The 23,258-nt window shown below is 41.0% G+C and overlaps 1 protein-coding gene across 6 annotated transcripts in view; it reads left to right on the top strand.

Annotated features, from left to right (window-relative positions):
• LOC106562868 (rap guanine nucleotide exchange factor 1) overlaps window positions 1-23,258 on the top strand; it is a 126,672-nt gene that overhangs the window by 62,001 nt on the left and 41,413 nt on the right. For all 6 annotated transcript variants that reach the window (XM_045689808.1, XM_045689809.1, XM_045689811.1 and 3 more), the window contains exons 2-4: window positions 14,195-14,340; window positions 20,140-20,318; window positions 22,699-22,855. In XM_045689808.1, the coding sequence (XP_045545764.1) occupies window positions 14,195-14,340; window positions 20,140-20,318; window positions 22,699-22,855 (482 nt within the window). The remainder of the gene's footprint in view (window positions 1-14,194; window positions 14,341-20,139; window positions 20,319-22,698; window positions 22,856-23,258) is intronic.

A 23,258-nucleotide genomic window follows, 5' to 3' on the forward strand; every position in this document is an offset into this window, starting at 1 on the left:
TTAAAATTACAAGCATTTCATAAGTGTCAAAGGCTTTTATTGACATTACATGAAGTTGATGCAAAGAGTCAATATTTGCAGTGTTGACCCTTCTTTTTCAAGACCTCTGCAATCCACCCTGGCATGCTGTCAATTAACTTCTGGGCAACATCCTGACTGATGGCAGCCCATTCTTGCGTAATCAATGCTTGGAGTTTGTCAGAATTTGTGTGTTTTTGTTTGTCCACCCGCCTCTTGAGGATTGACCACAAGTTCTCAATGGGATTAAGGTCTGGGGAGTTTCCTGGCCATGGACCCAAAATATCGATATTTTGTTCCCAGAGCCACTTAGTCATCACTTTTGCCTTAGGGCAAGGTGCTCCATCATGCTGGAAAAGCATTGTTCGTCACCAAACTGTTCCTGGATGGTTGGGAAAAGTTGCTCTCGGAGGATGTGTTGGTACCATTCGTTATTCATGGCTGTGTTCTTAGGCAAAATTCTAAGTGTGCCCTCTAGAGGTCGACCGATTAATCGGAATGGCCGATTAATTAGGGCCGATTTCAAGTTTTCATAACAATCGGAAATCGGTATTATTATATTTGTTTTTGACCTTTATTTAACTAGGCAAGTCAGTTAACAACACATTCTTATTTTCAATGACGGCCTAGGAACGATGGGTTAACTGCCTTGTTCAGGGGCAGAACGACAGATTTTTACCTTGTCAGCTCGGGGATTCAATCAGGCAACCTTACGGTTAACTAGTCCAACGCTCTAACCACCTGCTTTACATTGCACTCCACGAGGAGCCTGCCTGTTACGCGAATGCGGGTAAGAAGCCAAGGTAAATTGTTAGCTAGCATTAAACTTATCTTATAAAAACAATCAATCAATCAATCATAATCACTAGTTAACTACACATGGTTGATGATATTACTAGTTTATCTAGCCTGTCCTGCGTTGCATATAATCGCTTAGGTACACGTTGCTCCAACCATAAACATCAATGCCTTTCTTAAAATCAATACACAAGTATATATTTTTAAACCTGCATATTTAGTTAATATTTCCTGCTAACATGAATTTCTTTTAACTAGGGAAAATGTGTCACTTCTCTTGCAAACAGAGTCAGGGTATATGCAGCAGTTTGGGCCGCCTGGCTCGTTGCGAACTGTGAAGACTATTTCTTCCTAACAAAGACAGCCGACTTCGCCAAACGGGGGATGATTTAACAAAAGCGCATTTGCGAAAAAAAGCACAATCGTTGCACGACTGTACCTAACCATAAACATCAATGCCTTTCTTAAAATCAATACACAGAAGTATATATTTTTAAACCTGCATATTTAGCTAAATGAAATCCAGGTTAGCAGGCAATATTAACCAGGTGAAATTGTCATTTTGCGTTCATTGCACGCAGAGTCAGGGTATATGCAACCGTTTGGGCCGCCTAGCTCGTTGCAAACTAATTTGCCAGAATTTTACGTAATTATGACATAACATTGAAGGTTGTGCAATGTAACAGGAATATTTAGACATAGGGATGCCACCCGTTAGATAAAATACAGAACGGTTCTGTATTTCACTGACAGGAAAAACGTTTTGTTTTCGAGATGATAGTTTCCGGATTCGACCATATTAACCTCTTACATCTAGACGTTCCGCTAGCGGAACACCTGCTCCAATATCCAATGATAGGCGTGGCGCGAATTACAAATTCCTCAAAAATACAAAAACTTCAATTTCAAAACATTAGATTATGTCAGCAGAGTACCAAGCCAGAAATAATCAGACACCCATTTTTCAAGCTAGCATATAATGTCACAAAAACCCAGAAGACAGCTAAATGCAGCACTAACCTTTGATGATCTTCATCAGATGACAACCCTAGGACATTATGTTATACAATACATGCATGTTTTGTTCAATGAAGTTCATATTTATATCAAAAACCAGCTTTTTACATTAGCATGTGACGTTCAGAACTAGCATACCCCCCGCAAACTTCCGGCGAATTCACTAAGAATTTACTAAATTACTCACGATAAACGTTCACAAAAAGCATAACAATTATTTTAAGAATTATAGATACAGAACTCCTCTATGCACTCGATATGTCCGATTTTAAAATAGCTTTTTGGTGAAAGCACATTTTGCAATATTCTAAGTACATAGCCCAGGCATCACGGGCTAGCTATTTAGACACCCGGCAAGTTTAGCACTCACCAATATCAGGTTTACTATTATAAAAGTTTGATTACCTTTTGTTGTCTTCGTCAGAATGCACTCCCAGGACTGCTACTTCAATAACAAATGTTGGTTTGGTCCAAAATAATCCATCGTTATATCCGAATAGCTGCGTTTTGTTCGTGCGTCCCAGACACTATCTGAAATGGTAAATCAGGGTCGCGCGCATGGCGCAATTCGTGACAAAAAAAATCTAAATATTCCATTACCGTACTTCGAAGCATGTCAACCGCTGTTTAAAATCAATTTTTATGCCATTTTTCTCGTAAAAAAGCGATAATATTCCGACCGGGAATCTCCTTTTAGCTAAACAGAGGAAAGTAAACAAAGCTTTCGGTCGACGCGGGCACGAGCCTGAGTCTCACAGTACTGTAACCAGCCACTACCCAAACGCGCTACTTTTTTTCAGCCAGAGCCTGCAAAGCCACGATTCAGCTTTTTACCGCCTTCTGAGACCCTATGGCAGCCGTAGGAAGTGTCACGGGACAGCTAAGATCCTCACTCTTCAATAAACAGAGACAAGAAGAACGACACCTTGTCAGACAGGCCACTTCCTGCCTGAAACCTTGTCAGGTTTTTGCCTGCCAAATGAGTTCTGTTATACTCACAGACACCATTCAAACAGTTTTAGAAACTTTAGGGTGTTTTCTATCCATATGTAATAAGTATATGCATATTCTATTTACTGGGTAGGAGTGGTAACCAGATTAAATCGGGTACGTTTTTTATCCAGCCGTGAAAATACTGCCCCCTAGCCATAACAGGTTAATGACCTAAGGCTCGACCTAAGGCTCGTGTGTTATTATGTTATAATTAAGTCTATGATTTGATAGAGCAGTCTGACTGGGCGATGGTAGGCAGCAGCAGGCTCGTAAGCGTTCATTCAAACAGCATTTGCGTGCGTTTGCCAGCAGCCCTTCGCAATGCATTGCACTGTTTAAGACTTCAAGCCTGTCAACTCCCAAGATTAGGCTGGTGTAACCGATGTGAAATGGCTAGCTAGTTAGCGGGGTGCGCGCTAATAGCGTTTCAAACGTCACTCGCTCTGAGACGTTGGAGTGGTTGTTCCCCTTGCTCTGCATGGGTAACGCCGCTTCGAGGGTGGCTGTTGTAGATGTGTTCCTGGTTCGAGCCCAGGTAGGAGCGAGGAGAGGGACGGAAGCTATACTGTTACACTGGCAATACTAAAGTGCCTATAAGAACATCCAATAGTCAAAGGTATATGAAATACAAATCAGGCTACCTCTGTCGAGCACATGGAGGGCTGTGCGGCCCCCCAAAGAAATGCCACCCCACATCATGACTGACCCACCGCCAAACCAGTCATGCTGGAGGATGTTGCAGGCAGCAGAACGTTCTCCACGGCGTCTCCAGACTCTGTCACGTCTGTCACGTGCTCAGTGTGAACCTGTTTTCATCTGTGAAGAGCACAGGGCGCCAGTGGCGAATTTGCCAATCTTGGTGTTCTCTGGCATATGCCAAACGTCCTGCACGGTGTTGGGCTGTAAGCACAACCCCCACCTGTGGACGTCGGGCCCTCATACCTCCCTCATGGAGTCTGTTTCTGACCGTTTGAGCAGACACATGCACATTTGTGGCCTGCTGGAGATAATTTTGCAGGGCTCTGGCAGTGATTCTCCTGCTCCTCCTTGCATAAAGGCAGAGGTAGCGGTCCTGCTGCTGGGTTGTTGCCCTCCTACGGCCTCCTCCACGTCTCCTGATGTACTGGCCTCTCCTGGTAACGCCTCCATGCTTTGGACACTACGCTGACAGACACAGCAAACCTTCTTGCCACAGCTCGCATTGATCTGCCATCCTGCATGAGCTGCACTACCTGAGCCACTTGTGTGGGTTGTGGACTCCGTCTCATGCTACCACTAGAGTGAAAGCACCGCCAGCATTCAAAAGCGACCAAAACATCAGCCAGGAAGCATAGGAACTGAGAAGTGGTCTGTGGTCACCACCTGCTGAACCACTCCTTTATTGGGGGTGTCTTGCTAATTGCCTATAATTTCCACCTGTTGTCTATTCCATTTGCACAACAGCATGTGAAATGTATTGTCAATCAGTGTTGCTTCCTAAGTGGACAGTATAATTTCACAGAAGTGTGATTGACTTGGAGTTACATTGTGTTGTTTAAGTGTTCCCTTTATTTTTTTGAGCAGTGTATTTTTATTTATTTAAAAGTGCATGAAATTAAATGAAATGTATGCATTCACTACTGTAAGTCGCTCTGGATAAGAGCGTCTGCTAAATGACTAAAATGTAAATGTAATGTCACAAAAACCCAGAACACAGCTAAATGAAGCACTAACCTTTGATCTTCATCAGATGACACTTCTAGGACATTATGTTACCCAATACATGTATGTGTTGTTCAATCGTTCATATTTATATCCAAAAACAGCTTTTTACATTGGCATGTGATGTTCAGAACATGCATTCCCACCCAAAACTTCCGGTGAATTTACTAAATTACTCATCATAAACGTCGACAAAATAAAATGCATAACAATTTTAAAGAACTATAGATACGGAACTCCTTTATGCAATCGCTATGTCAGATTTTAAAATAGCTTTTCGGCGAAAGCACATTTTGCAATATTCTGAGTACATAGCTCAGCCATCACGGTGAGCTATTCAGACACCTGCCAAGTTGGAAGCACACTAAACTCAGAATTACTATTAGAAAAATTGTATTACCTTTGCTGATCTTTGTCAGAATGCACTCCCAGGACTGCTACTTCCACAATAAATGTTGTTTTTGTTCCAAATAATCCATAGTTCTGTCCAAATACCTCCGTTTTGTTCGTGCGTTTAGGTCACTATCCAAAGGGTAACGCACGACCGCATATCGAGACCAAAAAATTCAAAATGTTCCATTACCGTACTTAGAAGCATGTCAAACGCTGTTTAACCTGTTAGGGCTAGGGGGCAGCATTTGCACGTCTGGATAAAAAAAAAGTACCCGATTTAATCTGGTTACTAATCCTACCCAGTAACTAGAATATGCATATACTTATTATATATGGATAGAAAACACTCTAAAGTTTCTAAAACTGTTTGAATGGTGTCTGTGAGTATAACAGAACTCATTTGGCAGGCAAAACCCTGAGACATTTTCTGACAGGAAGTGGATACCTGATGTGTTGTATTACCTTTAAACCTATCCCATTGAAAAACACAGGGGCTGAGGAATATTTTGGCACTTCCTATTGCTTCCACTAGATGTCACCAGCCTTTACAAAGTGTTTTGAGTCTTCTAGAGGGAGATCTGACCGAACAAGAGCCATGGAACGATGATGTCCCATTAGACACCTGGCGCGCGAGTTCATGTTGGGTACCCTCGTTTCAATACGTTATAAAAGAGTATGCATTCGTCCACCTTGAATATTATTCATGTTCTGGTTAAAAAGGCCCTAATGATTTATGCTATACAACGTTTGACATGTTTGAACGAACGTAAATATATTTTTTCCCCTCGTTCATGACGAGAAGTCCGGCTGGCTTAGATCATGTGCTAACAAGACGGAGATTTTTGGACATAAATGATGAGCTTTTTTGAACAAAACTACATTCGTTATGGACCTGTGATACCTGGAAGTGACATCTGATGAAGAGAATCAAAGGTAATGGATTATTTACATAGTATTTTCGATTTTAGATCTCCCCAACATGACGTCTAGTCTGTATCGCAACGCGTATTTTTCTGGGCGCAGTGCTCAGATTATTGCAAAGTGTGATTTCCCAGTAAGGTTATTTTTAAATCTGGCAAGTCAATTGCGTTCAAGAGATGTAAATCTATAATTCTTTAAATGACAATATAATATTTTACCAATGTTTTCTAATTTTAATTATTTAATTTGTGACGCTGACTTGACTGCCGGTTATTGGAGGGAAACGATTTCCTCAACATCAATGCCATAGTAAAACGCTGTTTTTGGATATAAATATGAACTTGATAGAACTAAAAATGCATGCATTGTCTAACATAATGTCCTAGGAGTGTCATCTGATGGAGATTGTAAAAGGTTAGTGCATCATTTTAGCTGGTTTTATGGTTTTGGTGACCCTGTCTTTGACTTGACAAAACATTACACACAACTCTTGTAAATGTACTGTCCTAACATACTCTAAATTTATGCTTTCGCCGTAAAACCTTTTTGAAATCGTAAAACGTGGTTAGATTAAGGAGATGTTTATCTTTCAAATGGTGTAAAATAGTTGTATTTTTGAAAAATTTGAATTTTGACATTTATTTGGATTCAAATTTGCCGCTCTTGAAATGCACCTGCTGTTGATGGAGTGCACCACGGGTGGCACGCTAGCGTCCCACCTAGCCCATAGAGGTTAAAGTCAATTTTTATGGTATTTTTCTCGTAAAATAGCGACAATATTCCAACCGGACAATAGTGTATTCATTCAAAGAGGAAACGAAAAAAACAGCGTGGTCTCGTGAATGCGCATATCCAATCTCTTAGTCACCAGGCAGACCTCTGAAAAACTGAGCTCCAATACTCTGCCCAGAGACAGGAGACGCCTCAATCTGCTTTCTGAAGGCTTTACATAACCCCACAGATACTGTCGTTTCGATAGAGAATCTAAAGAACTACAAATTCTCAGACAGGCCACTTCCTACTTGGAACCTTCTCAGGTTTTTGCCTGCCATATGAGTTCTGTTATACTCACAAACACCATTCAAACAGTTTTAGAAACTTTAGTGTTTTCTATTCAAATCTACTAATAATATGCATATTCTCGTTTCTGGGCAAGAGTAGTAACCAGTTTAAATCGGGTACGTTTTTTCCATCCAGCCGTGAAAATACTGCCCCCTATCCCAAACAGGTTAAGAACAAATTCTTATTTTCAATGACGGCCTAGGAATAGTGGGTTAACTGCCTTGTTCAGGGGCAGAACGACAGATTTTGTACCTTGTCAGCTCAGGGATTCGAACTTGCAACCTTTCGGTTACTCATACGGCGTTCCATACATAGGTTGGAGGACGTCCTCCGGAAGTTGTCATAATGACTGTTTGTCTATGTAAGGGGGTGAGAACCGCGAGCCTCCTATTTTTTGTATTGAAGTCAATGTAACCAGAAGTGGACGAAAATCTGTCCTCCGACTACACCGTGACGCTAGCCTTCAGAGTGCTGTTGTGGCTACTGTAGACCTTCATTGCAAAACAGTGTGTTTTTAATACATTATTTGATGACGTGAATATATTTAGTGTAGTTTTATCTAAGTAGGATAACTTTTTTATATTTCACCTTTTTTTTTTTTCGCTGAGGAGGATGGTCCTCCCCTAACTCCTCTGTGGAGCCTTCACTGGTTGAGAGGCAGACCCTCTGAGTCTGCTGCCCTCTCCCTACGCTGAGACTCACCAGGCTCCATCAGCCCAGTAAAATAAAAAGCAAATTATAAAAAGTTATGCTCACTCTGCTGTGCCTCACAAGTAGTACAAAAACTGATCTGTTACCAGTGTGATCATTTAGCCTACCTCAGATGTTGAAATATAATTTTAAAAATGGTCTGAGAAGAACAGCAATGCATTGGCAGGGCAATTCAAGCAAAGCCAATATGCAGTGATAATGTTTTAAGCCTATAGCCTACTGTACAAACTTCATTACTACCGTACTGTTTTTAAATATGTTAATGTTACATAGGCTTACGTTTTTAAAAAATATATAAAATCTGAACGGTAGATCTCAGCTTGCGTTTTGAGTCAAAAAGTGATCTTGACTCAAAAAAGGTTAGTGACCACTGCTCTAAAAGGAGCATCTAGTCTAAGAGACTATTGATCGAGCCAGAGAGAGACAGGAACAGCAATGTGTTGCGTTGTGTCTCTTCCCCCGGGGTTTGTACTGCAGTGTCTAGACAGTGTGTGTCCCCCCCACCCTGTTCCACTTACTGCTGCTGGCACTAAAAGAGACAGACATAGACCGAACTCACACACTATTTATAGGCTATCCCCTCTAAAGAGAACACTAGCTAATAGCTGCCTATCTGAAGCTCTACGGTCTTTCAGCCATTGTGATTTTAGGCCACTTCATGTGTATTAGGTACCACAAATGGAGTAAACCAAAAAGAGCAGGCAAAAGAATTCTTTAGATAATTTTGTTGCCCTTAGAATTGATAACGAGTGATGCAATTTTTATCTCTTGAATGAATGTAATGTCAAGTCATTGAAGCATTTCTAATCCAAATAGTCAGTATGATTCTGTATGAAAATGAGTCAAACATTATCTGAGCATTGTAGTTTGGGGGCAGCCAGTCATGTTGATATCAGGCTAAATGTTGGATCAAATAATAATACACTGTTCAATCATAATTGAGAGAAATAGACTGAATTAAAGGTTAAATTGGTTCATGCAGGTCACGATTAGCTGTAACTGGATGGAGATCTCTATATTATTACTAGCTCTCCTCCTAGGGGTGAGTGACGTCATCTCACTGTAATGAAGGTGTGTCCATGAGTCATACTGGATGGATGTCTCATAACCACACTAAACACGTGCTGCTTGTTCTAGATCGAAGCCTGCTGCATTTATGTGCTGGTTATGAGGAGATGGAGGAAGAGATGGATTTGATTTTTATTAGGATCTCTTTTAGTCCTCATTTCGACTAATCTTCCAAGAGTCCTTAAACATTAAAATACAATTTATAATACAATCACATTTTCACATATAACACAATGTTACAAACATACATAATACACAGACATATTGGCCAGATAAATACTTTGGAGAGGGGGACATCTATTTGTATCTTCCTTTCTCTTTAACCTCTCTTTCCTGGTGGCTTACAATAGTGCTGTTTAGTATTTATCTCCTGCCTCTGTCGGTCTGTGTGTGTTGTGGGGGAGGGGGGAAATTCACCCAGGAGGAGAGAAGCATGAATCACTCCCCTCTCCCAAATCTCAAACAAACTTCAGCAGCTTGGGGAAACTCAGCTAAATAATGACCTTTCTTTTTTTAATTCATTCTAAAATTAAAGTTAAACATATAGTTGCAATAAACGGTCTAAACAACTCAATGTTATATGGCTACCTTCAATTTTGATTTTATATCCAATTAATGAAGCATTTCATGCATTAGTGCTTTGAATGTGTCCTCAGGTGTGATGACATAATTCATGTTAATATAAAGGTTTAAAGCCAGACACAGTCCCAACTAAAATGTCACTTTTTTTCTGGTTTAACCTCTATGGGCTAGTCCCACCTACTCAACAGCCAGTTGAATCCTGTGGCGCGTTATTCAAATCCTTAGATATGCTATTACTTAAATTTTTCAAAAATATGACTATTTTACACCATTTTAAAGACAAGACTCTCGTTAATCTAACCACACTGTCCGATTTCAAAAAGGCTTTACAACGAAAGCAAAACATTAGATTATGTCAGCAGAGTACCCAGCCAGAAATTATCAGACACCCATTTTTCAAGCTAGCATATAATGTCACATAAACCCAAACCACAGCTAAATGTAGCACTAACCTTTGATGATCTTCATCAGATGACAACCCTAGGACATTATGTTATACAATACATGCATGTTTTGTTCAATCAAGTTCATATTTATATCAAAAACCAGCTTTTTACATTAGCATGTGACTAGCATTCCCACCGAACACTGCCGGTGAATTTACTAAATTACTCACGATAAACGTTCACAAAAAGCATAACAATTATTTTAAGAATTATAGATACAGAACTCCTCTATGCGCTCGATATGTCCGATTTTAAAATAGCTTTTCGGTGAAAGCACATTTTGCAATATTCTCAGTAGATAGCCCGGCATCACAGGGCTAGCTATTTAGACACCCAGCAGGTTTAGCACTCATCAAAGTCAGATTTACTATAAGAAACATTTTCTTACCTTTGTTGTCTTCGTCAGAATGCACTCCCAGGACTTCTACTTCAATAACAAATGTTGGTTTGGTCCAAAATAATCCATCGTTATATCCAAACAGCGGCGTTTTGTTCGTGCGTTCTAGACACTATCCTAAAGGCTAAATAAGGGTGACGAGCATGGCGCAATTCGTGACAAAAGAATTCTAAATATTCCATTACCGTACTTCGAAGCATGTCAACCGCTGTTTAAAATCAATTTTTATGCCATTTTTCTCATAAAAAAGCGATAATATTCCGACCGGGAATCTGCGTTTAGATAAACAGACAAAGGAAAAGAAAGCATTCGGTCGAAGCGGGCACGCGCCTAAGCCCATAGTACTCTGAGTGCCCACTTGCCAAGAGCGATAAAGTGTTTCAGCCAGAGCCTGCCTCGATATCGTTCAACGTTTTCCCGGGCTCTGAGACCCTATGGAAGACGTAGGAAGTGTCACGTTATTGCACAGATCCTGAGTCTTCAATAAAAAGAGCCAAGATGAAACACTACTTCTCAGACAGGCCACTTCCTGCTTGAAATCTTCTCAGGTTTTGGCCTGCCATAGGAGTTCTGTTATACTCACAGACACCATTCAAACAGTTTTAGAAACTTTAGGGTGTTTTCTATCCAAAGCCAATAATTATATGCATATTCTAGTTACTGGGCAGGAGTAGTAACCAGATTAAATCGGGTACTTTTTTTATCCAGCCGTGTCAATACTGCCCCCTAGCCCTAACAGGTTAAATTACAGCTAGGAAAATTCCAGAAAATGATGTCATGGCTTTAGAAGCTTCTGATAGGCTAATTTACATCATTTGAGTCAATTGGAGGTGTACCTGTGGATGTATTTCAAGGCCTACCTTCAAACTCAGTGCCTCTTTTCTTGACATCATGGGAAAATCAAAAGAAAATAGCCAAGACCTCAGAAAAACAATTGTAGAACAAGTCTGGTTCATCCTTGGGAGCAATTTCCAAACGCCTGAAGGTACCACGTCCATCTGTACAAACAATAGCATGCACGTTTAAACACCATGGGACCATGCAGCCGTCATACAGGCAGCACGCGCTCCAGCAGGTATATTTTTCTGGTCACCCCCAAAGCCAATTCCTCCTTTGGCCATCTCTCCTTCCAGTTCTCTGCTGCCAATGACTGGAACGAACTACAAAAATCTCTGAAACTGGAAACACTTATCTCCCTCACTAGCTTTAAGCACCAACTGTCAGAGCAACTTATAGATCACTGCACCTGTACATAGCCCATCTATAATTTAGCCCAAACTACTACCTCTTCCCCTACTGTATTTATTTATTTTATTTATTTTGCTCCTTTGCACCATATTATTTATATTTGAACTTTGAACTTTCTTCAAATAACAAACCTACCATTCCAGTGTTTTACTTGCTCAACTTTATTTACTTTGCCACCATGGCCTTTTTTGCCTTTACCTCCCTAATCTCACATCATTTGCTCACATTGTATATAGTCTTATTTTTTTTCTACTGTATCATTGATTGTATGTTGTTTTACTCCATGTGTAACTCTGTGTTTTTGTATGTTGTCGAACTGCTTTGCTTTATCTTGGCCAGGTCGCAATTGTAAATGAGAACCTGTTCTCAACTTGCCTACCTGGTTAAATAAAGGTGATATAAAAAAAATACCGCTCAGGAAGGAGACGCGTTCTGTCTCCTAGAGATGAATATAGTGTGGTGCGAAAAGTGCAAATCAATCCCAAAGGACTTTGTGAAGATGCTGGAGGAAACGGGTACAAAAGTATCTATATCCACAGTAAAACGAGTCCTATATCGACATATCCTGAAAGGCCGCTCAGCAAGGAAGAAGCCACTGCTCCAAAACCATAAAAAAGCCAGACTACGGTTTGCAACTGCACATGGGGACAAAGATCGTACTTTTGGAGAAATGTCCTCTGGTCTGATGAAACAAAAATAGGACTGTTTAGCCATAATGACCATCGTTATGTTTGGAGGAAAAAGGGGAAGGCTTGCAAGCCGAAGAACACCATCCCAACCGTGAAGCACGGGGGTGGCAGCATTATGTTGTGGGGGTGCTTTGCTGCAGGAGTGACTGGTGCACTTCACAAAATAGATGGAATCATGAGGAACGAAAATTGTGTGGATATATTGAAGCAACATCTCAAGACATCAGTCAGGAAGTTAAAGCTTGGTTGCAAATTGGTCTTCCAAATGGACAATGACTCCAAGCATACTTCCAAAGATGTGGTAAAATGGCTTAAGGACAACAAAGTCAAGGTATGTCAAAGCTCTGACCTCAATCCTATAGAACATTTGTGGGCAGAACTGAAAACGTGTATGCGAGCAAGGAGGCCTACAAACCTGACTCAGTTACACCAGCTCTTTCAGGAGGAATGGGCCAAAATTCACCCAACTTATTGTGGGAAGCTTGTGGAAGTCTACCCAAAATGTTTGACCGAAGTTAAACAATTTAAAGGCAATGCTACTAAATACTAATTGAGTGTATGTAGACTTCTGACCCACTGGGAATGTGATGAAAGAAATAAAAGCTGAAATAAATAATTCTCTCTACTATTATTCTGACATTTCATGAAGTGGTGATCCTAACTGACCTAAAACAGGGATTTTTACTCGGATTAAATGTCAGGAATTGTGAGAAACTGAGTTTAAATGTATTTGACTAAACTGTATGTAAACTTCCGACTTCAACTGTATATAGTGTCTATATATATATATATATATATATATATATATATATATATATATATATATATATATTATGATGTGATGGTGGACTACTTCAGAAATGGAAATAAAAGCTGTTATTATCTACGCTTTACGAGCAGCTCATTTTATAGAGACAAGATGCAATACACCGCAGACCAATCCAAACTCATCTTTTGGCATGTCCAGCCCACTCATTATCTCAGCCAATCTTGGCTAGCGAGAAGGTTGCTGACTTTTTCTGTGGCTAAACCAACTAGGCTCATAATTTAACCATTTTCTTAGTATTTACAGATGACATACAAATTTGATATTAAGGCACATGAAAGTTCGAGAAGGCATTTCTGACAAAAAAACCCTGCATTTTGATAAAACAAAATGTACGTTCAAAAGGCTCTCCTGTGATGTCGTGACTTGGGACATACGCCTAGTTTCCTGAATTGAGTCTAGAATAGCCATTTAGAATAAATGACTCGCTGATTATTTAGTTACTTCTGTCTTTAAATCAGTAGTCATATTCTGTCATTTCAAATGAAAAACACCAATGTCCTTGTATAATGATGATGATAACCAATTGTCTCGCTATTATATTTTTAGTAAGATTTACAGTAATTTCGCTAAACCTAGATAAAAAAGCCATTATTTTATAATATTACCTGCCTCATGCTTAACAATTATTCATACATTTGGTCTAGGACAACACTTTTTTCCCGTGTGTATGCAGATGCTTGAGCGCCTGTGTGTCTGTGAGCTGCTGTATGCGTGCATGGCTCCGTGTGTCCGCGCACTCACTATCAGCCTGGCTTCTCCAAGATAGGAGCAGAGCCTGGCAGTGAGTCGACCAGACTGTGATCAGCAGCAGTGTTATCAACCAGGGGACGCTGTGGACAGCGTGGAAATGTAAATTTGCTTAGACCTGATAGCATCTCTGTTGTACCCTAAGCTGGACACAGACAGATAGGACTACACCAGCCTGGCTGCTGCTGGGCCCTACTGCACTGATACAAACACACATCTACTGCAATGGTCATTGATTGGCACTCTCTCTTATTGATCTGCTTCTAATTATATTATTTCTCTCTGCGTTATATTTTAGCCTGGGTGGTGTTCATTAAGGCACCGTAGCAAAACGCTTTGCAACAGAAAACAGAAATGTGTGTTTTCTCTTGGACAAGTTCAGATAGTAACTCCCAGTTTCAGACTGTTTTGTGGCTGCTGTACACGATCCTGGTCTGTGCTTTAGCCTACTTCTCTGACATTTACTATGGTGCCAAAGTCCTACATGTCTAATAGGCTACTTCAATCTCCCCTCTCTGCCATTCCTTCTCCTCTGACTGATGTATCTTCCCTGTCTTCCTCTCCTCCTCCTCAGACTCACAGCGCTCCCACCTTTCCTCCTTCACCATGAAGCTGAAGGACAGGTTCCACTCTCCAAAGATCAAGAGGACCCCATCGAAGAAGGGCAAGCAGCTGCAGGTCGAGCCAGCCGTCAAGAGCCAAGAGAAACCTGTCAATAAGGTGGGTGGGAGGTAGAGCTAAGCAATACAAAAAGTTATATTGTGATAAATTGACCTTTTTTAGGCACAGTTAGTTACTTTCCGTTAGGGCTCTAGACTGACCTTTTCCAGTGCCAAGTAGGACATAAAAGGAGTTGACTATTTCATCTAACATGTTCAGGGAATGCATGATGGATATTTTGATGTGCAAACATGTCAAAATAGGTTCCAGAATAATCAGATTTCTCTTTTTGGCTCTTTCTAGATGAATTTGCCAGCATCTCTTTTGTGCATTTTGGCCTAGGCTATGCTACATTATTCACCACCTGAGGAAGTAGGAACTCAAAACGCATTGCCAGATTTAAAAATAACTTTACTGGGAAATCACACTTTGCAATAAAAGGGGATGCTATACTCAGAAAAATAGGCTAGCGATACAGGTCAGCGCCATCTTGGAACAATCGAATATCAAATCTACTCTTGTATACTATTGTAAATATTCCCTTACCTTTCATTATCTTCATCAGAAGGCACTTCCAGGAATCCCAGGTCCACAACAAATGTAGTTTTGTTCGAAAAAGTTAATAATTTATGTCCCAATAGCTTCTTCTTGTTAGCGCGTTCCGAAGGCTACTCAAAATGTACCGTAGTGCGCGTGACTACTCGTCACAAAAGCGCAACAAAATAAATTATTTAAGTTCGTTCAAACATGTCAAACGTTGTATAACATAAATCTTTAGGGCCTTTTTCAACCAGAGCTTCAATAATATTCAAGGGGGATGGTTGCATTGTCTTTCTAAACGTTTCGAAAGGCATCATAATGGTAATGGCCCTCCCCTAATGACCAAGTTCCACAGCCTCTCATTCGGTCAGTTTGTACTGTAGAAGACTCAAACCACTTTGTAAAGACTGGGGACATCTAGTGGAAGCCATAGGAAGTGCTCAATGAATCCTAACTCACGATGTGTTTTATAGGCAAAGTGCTGAAGTTCAGTCCGCAAATCAGATTTCCACTTCCGGTTAGGATCTGTCTCGGGGTTTTGACTGCCATATGAGTTCTGTTATACTCACAGACACCATTCAAACAGTTTTAGAAACTTTAGGGTTTCTATCCACATCTACTAATTATATGCATATCCTAGCTTCTGAGTTTGAGTAGGAGGCCGTTTAAAATGGGCACGTATTTTTTTTTTTAATGGCTGTACCGCCCCCTATCCTTGGCGTGCGTCAAGAGGTTTTAATTACACATGCACTGTAGTTATTACCACGCATGAGATTCCCACATTGTAGCCTGTACGTTGAATATATTCACTGATAATGTACTCTTCCTTGGCAAATAAAGGTGCGGTTCAGGTATGAATCTCTGAGACATTCTTTTTCAGTCATATCAAACTCCATTATTTGAATGATGCTATGTCTGCATGTATGTATTAGAATTATACACTTCAACAGTGTTTACCACTCCTGCTCCTGGGACATCAATGATTACACATTGTAACTATGCAATAGACGAGAAACATGATTGATTTGTAATTCATATATACAGAAAAAAAACTATGCATATCTAACTCCCTTCATTTTCATTAATCTGAGGACACAGGATAGTATTTCAATGAGATACTTAATTTCAACCAGTGGAGAATGAGAAACGCTTTTATTGAAAGAAGTTCATTATCCAGGTGTTATAAATGCATTATTATTATAATATTGGGTTATAAATACAAGTTCAATCTGTACTTCAATGCACATATGGTGTGCTTTATAAAACGAGGAAGAAAGACGAGGTGGGGAGAGAGGTGTAGAAGACAGAAAGGGAAAGAGGTAAGAACAGCGGCAGACAGCATGTGATTCATGAATTACAGTGCTACCCTAATATTCTCTCAATTCATCACATTTGCTGTGTCTCCTAACCTGGTTTGGGTTTATGTGAGATTATATGCTAGCTTGAAAAATGGGTGTCTGATTATTTCTGGCTGGGTACTCTGCTGACATAATCTAATGTTTTGCTTTCGTTGTAAAGCCTTTTTGAAATCAGACAGTGTGGTTAGATTAACGAGAGTCTTGTCTTTAAAATGGTGTAAAATAGTCATGTTTGAAAAATTGACGTTTTTGCATTTTTGAGGTATTTGAATATCGCGCCACGGGATTACACTGGCTGTTGAGTAGGTGGGACGCAAGCGTCCCACCTAGCCCATAGAGGTTAATTACCTCTGGTTATGGACACTTTTGCCACTTTAAAGCTTCCACGGCCTGTTCCTCGGACAGTGAACATCTAGCAATATCTACATCTTCAGCTAGCTCTCTGAAAGTAAAGAAAACAGCTTATTTTTTTTATAGATATGAAAACAATAACTGAAATATGACCGTTAAATCTAAAGCAGCAGATGTCATTTTTAGGATACGTCAATACAGCCCAGTGCTGCTTACCTGAGATGCCATCTTCGTAGGTGTCCGCTTTGGCTTCCTTTGTGACGGAAAAAAGTTGCTTTCAGAACAATTATTTTTGATTTGAAAATAAAGAAAAAAGGTTTTGCTCTTGACAAAAAGACACAAATGTACCCCCATATCAGTTTGCCTGTGAATAACCACACCTTCATACAAACGTGCAACTGTATGCAGAATTCTTGACGCACAACCGAAGATGCTGCCAAATCCTGCCAGCACGCCCACAAGTGAGCAACTCAGGAGCAGAATGATGGTGCGTGGAAGAGGGAAAGGAATGCGATGGGAACAACGATTTGTTGCAGGTTGGGGAGGGGGGCTAATAGCTGAATAGACTATTCAACCTTTACTAAAGAATAGTCTAATAGCCGAGCTAGGTGTGAACCCCCCCTCGTATCACAGACCAGATTTGCCCTAATGACCAAGGGGTAGCTTGCTAATGAATGTAATAAAGTAATGACTTTTCAAATAAGTTACACGTTATGTTGGCTGACAATTTGTTAGCTACACTGTCCTTGCGACAATAGAACGAGTCAAAATTCACCCAAGGCTGAAAAACAACTTAAGAACATTGGCTAAACTGGAACTCAAGCGCGAGCCCATAGCAAATTAATGGAATCGTTTTGACTGGAGTGATGCTTAGAATTCCATAAAAAGTTTATCCCTTTTTATTTTACCACTTCAATGTGTTGGATGAAACTGGGGAAAAAACTTGTGTAAAAAGTAAACATCCGCACCTCGATGGTGTCAACTGTGCTTATGTCTGCGTAATGAAAAAGTTGGGAAAAAATAAAACCTGACTATTTCTGGTCTAGCGATCGATGACAAACGAGCTCACTGCCCAGATTTACATAATTACAAAGAGAAGATTCTCCTGATTCAAATGGTGCCCATGTAACAGTTTTGCTTCCGTCCCTCTCCTAGCCCCTACCTGGGCTCGAACCAGGAACCCTCTGCATACATAGACAACAGCCATCCTCGAAGAATCGTTACCCATCGCTCCACAAAAGCCGTGGCCCTTGCCGCGGGAAGGGAAACAACTCCTGCACAAAAGGGAAGGGAAACAACTCCTGCACAAAAGGGAAGGGAAACAACTCCTGCACAAAAGGGAAGGGAAACAACTCCTGCACAAAAGGGAAGGGAAACAACTCCTGCACAAAAGGGAAGGGAAACAACTCCTGCACAAAAGGGAAGGGAAACAACTCCTGCACAAAAGGGAAGGGAAACAACTCCTGCACAAAAGGGAAGGGAAACAACTACTCCAACAAAAGGGAAGGGAAACAACTACTCCACAAAAGGGAAGGGAAACAACTACTTCAAGGTCTCAGAGCGAGTGACGTCACCGATTTCAACCGTTATTAGCGCGCACCACCGCTAACTAGCAAGCCATTTCACACCGGTTACACCCAACTCGAAAAAACTAAATATACACAGTGAGATATTTGGCGAAATAGACCGGCATGCCTCTCCATAGGAAAACAATGGGGGGAGCTTAGCGTTCCAAGGGCAAGAAGTATTTTGGGGCTATCATTTGATGACAACCGAGCTAACTGCCCAGGCTTACATAATTAGAAAGAGGAGATTCTCATGATTTAAAATGGCGTCCGACCTGAAAAAAATCAAAATATACAAATTGCAAGATATTTGGCAAAATAGACAGACATGCCTATATTTCCCCCATAGGCAACAATGGGAAGACCACAGAGTTCCAATATTATTTTTGTTTACATTTGAACTATAAAACAACGTGAGCTGGTCTCATTGCCAACAATAGCGAAGCAGGCGTTGTGACTTGAACGATAAGCTGGGAATAGAAGGTTAGAAAGGTGAGTTGGTGCCACGGTGCTCAATAGAACTACTGGCAGGGTGAAAAATGCAGATGTTGATTTCGTTATGGATCCATAATGAATTACTATGGGAATAAATATCACTGATTTACAGAAATATTGGAACAAAGTTGTCTAATGAAGGCAAACAATTTAGAATCTCCAATCCTGTAGCCTACTCCCTACCGTCACGTTGTACAGCGCCATATTTTCCACTCCATCCTAACGGAAACCCTGACGGTTTCGTTTTTCTCTGAATGGAAACACCATAATATTAATCAAATGAATTAAGCCAAATTTCTTAAAATCAATCCCATATACTATGTTATTACAAAAAAGGTTTTAAATTCTCTGGTAATGCCAATATGGAATACAATCGAAGGCTTCTCAAAGATGCCCTCTGGTGGTCAAACTTGCACTAACTTGCAGTAATATAAGAAATGGCTGAGAATGAAATGACGTGCCACAGAATGCTGTAGCAGCACGCAGTGTCCGCAGTATGACGCAACTTTTAAAGGAGGAAACACTGTATATGTGTGGAATCCATGTCTCTTTGGACAATGCTACATTTTGTATTGTTCTTGTCAAAATGTGTACTGTCATTTTAAAGAGAGAGTTCGGGAATTTTGGCAATAACGCCCTTTCTCTACTTCCCCAGAGTCAGATGAACTCACGGATAGCATTTTTATGTCTGCGTTCAGTTTGAAGGAATTTGCTAACTTGCGTTAGCGCAGTTGATAACCAGTGTTATCGCAATGACCCCAAGTCTATGCTAGCTGTACCTGTAGAATTCCAGTCATTGTGCGAATGCTTGTCATTGTGCGAATGTTAAATGCTTGCGAAATGACCTAAAATGTCCTTCATACTGGACACAGGTACATAAAAATGGTATCCATGAGTTCATCCGACTCTAGAGAAGTAGATAAAGTGCTTCATTGCCAAAATCCTGAACCATCCCTTTAAGGCTGGGGTGACAGACTTACTGCCCAATCCGGCCGCTGGTGGTTTGAGTAAAACCAAATCAAAACTGTAGAAATTATAATGGACCTATATTCATACAGTTTAATGGCTGTGCAGCTCGCTAATAATCACTAGACAGTCAGGGAGCATTAAATTCCACAAGCAATGGATAGAGGACTATTTTCTGCAAATTTTGACGTCAAGGAAATATAACATTTTCATTGCGGCCCTCCCGACCTCATTGAAGACCGACTGTGGTCCCTGGGCAAAATTAGTTTAGACACCCCTGCTTTAAGGGCTGGATTAAGCTTCCTTTGAAAATGCTAATTTATCCATCCATCAATTATTATATCATATGAAGATGGTTTCCTCCAAGTTACCATGTTTCATTGTGTTCATTGGGGCCATTATTTGATTTGATTTATTAGGATCCCTATTAGTCGACGCCAATGGCGATCGATTATTGCGATAGAAAATGACAACAGGTTCAAATAGTACCTCCCCGATTCACTGTTTCCATCCTTTCGTTGCCTACTGAAAACGACTCAATTTCCTCTAAGCTGACCATGATTTTCATTAATTCTGTTCTGTAGAAGGTGAGTCGGCTGGAGGAGCAGGAGAAAGAGGTGGTGAGCGCTCTGCGCTACTTCAAGACCATAGTAGACAAGATTATGGTGGAGAAGAAGGTGCTGGAGATGTTGCCTGGCTCGGCCAGCAAGGTCCTGGAGGCCATTCTACCCCTGGTGCAGGTGGAGGCCCGGATAACACACAGGTATGTGGTTTGAGAATGTAGAAGGGCTTATAGTGAGCACAAGATGTTGAAAATGTATTTCTCAATCAAAAATATGCATTTTCAACGTGCTTTCAATGTGATAGGGGGCTAGCATGCAAAATAGTATGCAGGTAAAAGTCAGATGGGCTTAGGTGAGTGTTTAGCATAGGTTAGTGGGATCTTAGTCTGTCATTTCTCATATATTGTAGCCTAAGCATGTTGCAACTTAGTGATATGGGCTTCGTGCTACATCAAAGCATTCTTGCAGATTTGCCACAAAATAACATAAACAAATGGTGGCCCCAAGATGTAACTTAATTTTGTGATTTGGGTGAGATATCCCTTTATCTATTGGTTTCCTTACCCTGTAAGCAGTCTATGGACAAGGTATGACAGCGATCCATGCTTTGGTTTTGTTTACCTGGCCACTGTTTCAAATGCAACATTTTTAGCATTTGTGGCACAAATCCTGTTGTAGCATTTCTCTAAAAAAGGTTTGAATGTTGCAAAATTATCAGGATCTACACTTGACATATATGTGTACCATACCAGGGCATATGGTATTTCAGGAAGTGCACACAAGGGGCGCTATTTCTTTAAAAATAAAAATGCATTTGGGCACACAACAGTTTAGGGTCTTGATTCCAGGAGGGGATTGATTGTCTCTGCTCTAAGCAAGAAGCTTGATCTTGCCGTCTAGCAAGTTAGCAAACCAAATACATAGCTGGAGCCCTGAGCTGGATATCATTTATTTGGCACATCTTAGATAGTTAACTTATAGTTACACAGTGGCATAGTATGCACCCCGTATTGAAAATCATACCAAAGGTATGTATAGATACCGTGGTATATGGTATATTGCCCATGCCTAATAGTGAGGCATAATCCCCTTCCTGGACTATTCAGTGTACATCTCAACCGGTCAGGTATTTCATACCATCATGTTCATGTTGTCCCTATTAATCTCCTCATCTGGAATGTGACTCCCTGTGGTGGAAAAGAATGGGGAAAAAAGTAATCGACCTTAGCTGTTTAGAACACCTACTGCTGGTTAGAAAGAGAACCGGGTCGCATTCATTAGTGCACACATAACAAAATGTAACAGAAAACAAAGTTCAGGTAGTCCTTCCCCCTGTTTCAGTCCATTTTCTTCTGTTTGGTGCCAAATGAATACGGCCCAGAACAAATCCTTCACTTAACATTATATTTTATAGAACTGTCTTTCTTTGTAGAGTCCTGAAAGAGAGACTTGGAGTTCTCTCCTCTGGAATGGCTGTGCTTTCCAGAACTAGCGTACTGCTAGCACGGCGCCATCAGTCATTGTTGAAGGGGGTCAGATGTGACAGGTTTTGTATCCGGACCCTGTTTTTAATGCTGAGTGACGGATAGTGCTTACAGTGGTTGAGGAATGGGTCTCTGGGGGTCTGACCTCCTCAACTCACACACACATACACACACATCAGCCTCCTTGTGCCATTCCAGCCGTAGACCCCAAACCCGATATTACTTCTCAGGCCCCTAGAGGTCAAACTCACACTCCCCAAGTTAACAGGCCTATCGTAATAACCATACAGGTCTAGATCACCGATCACACCCCAGCCTCAGGGACTCAAGTCCTACGCCTCTGCTTCTGGAAGAACCTGGATCCAGTGCCCATTTTCATAAAGAGTCAGATCTAGGATCAAGTCCCCACTGTCCATGTAATCTTAATTATTGTGATTTAAAAGGAAAAACTGATTGAGATGCTTATGAATACAGCCCCAGTTGTTATTGCTGAGTCATTTGCTTGACTCTCCTCTTGCCTGTGTAGTTTTTTCATCCTGGCTACTAGCCTTAGCCCTAGTCTTTGGCTCCACTTTGCCCATACAGCCCCCAGCCCAAATGTAGCTGTGTCATAGAAATATAATCTATAGACGGGGCTTGGAACCTCTAACCCTGACAATTTGACTAGTAAACTCATGGGGAGGCTCGTTCTATAGATTATATTTCTATGAGCTGATTCCTGTAGAGGCAGTGGAGGGATATTCCAGAGTTGTGAATCAGCTGCAGCGTGTTGAGACTGGTCTGAACCTTCACCACACCCTACTGTTTCTCAATGCTCAATTCAGCACAGGCACTATACTGTAGTTACCAACCAGACAATTCCCTCCAGCACACAAACACATTCTGCATTTAATACCACCACAGGGGAAATATTGAGTTAACCCCATGTGTGGATACATATGGCTGCCTCAGAGCTGGTGAAAAGATACCCTAGTAGTCCTTTAGTCTAGTTGTCTGTGTTCTCAATCTATGAAGTCTGACATGAAATGTCGTCGTCCACGCCCTCCCACCCCCCATCCCACCTATCACTCGTGACTTCCCCCTTCTCTCTCCTTAGTTCGGCGGTGTCGTCGTGTCACAACCGTGTGTACCAGAGCCTGGCCAACCTGATCCGCTGGTCCGACCAGGTCATGCTGGACGACATTGACCTGGACGACAAGGACAACGTGGTCGCGGTCACCACCGTTATCAAGGCTGTGCTAGATGGGGTCAAGGTGAGAAGAGACGGTCATGGGAATGGGAAACGATAGTTTTCAGCTCTCCGGGGCTCACAGAGGGTCATATTCCCTGTTTCTCCCTTGCAGACCTGGGTTGAATATATACTGCTCAAAAAAATAAAGGGAACACTAAAATAACACATCCTAGATCTGAATGAATGAAATAATCTTATTAAATACTTTTTTCTTTACATAGTTGAATGTGCTGACAACAAAATCACACAAAAATAATAAATGGAAATCCAATTTATCAACCCATGGAGGTCTGGATTTGGAGTCACACTCAAAATAAAGTGGAAAACCACACTACAGGCTGATCCAACTTTGATGTAATGTCCTTAAAACAAGTCAAAATGAGGCTCAGTAGTGTGTGTGGCCTCCACGTGCCTGTATGACCTCC

This window comes from Salmo salar, chromosome ssa11 (genome assembly GCF_905237065.1).
Source record: "Salmo salar chromosome ssa11, Ssal_v3.1, whole genome shotgun sequence".
In the NCBI taxonomy this organism is placed as follows: Eukaryota; Metazoa; Chordata; class Actinopteri; order Salmoniformes; family Salmonidae; genus Salmo; species Salmo salar.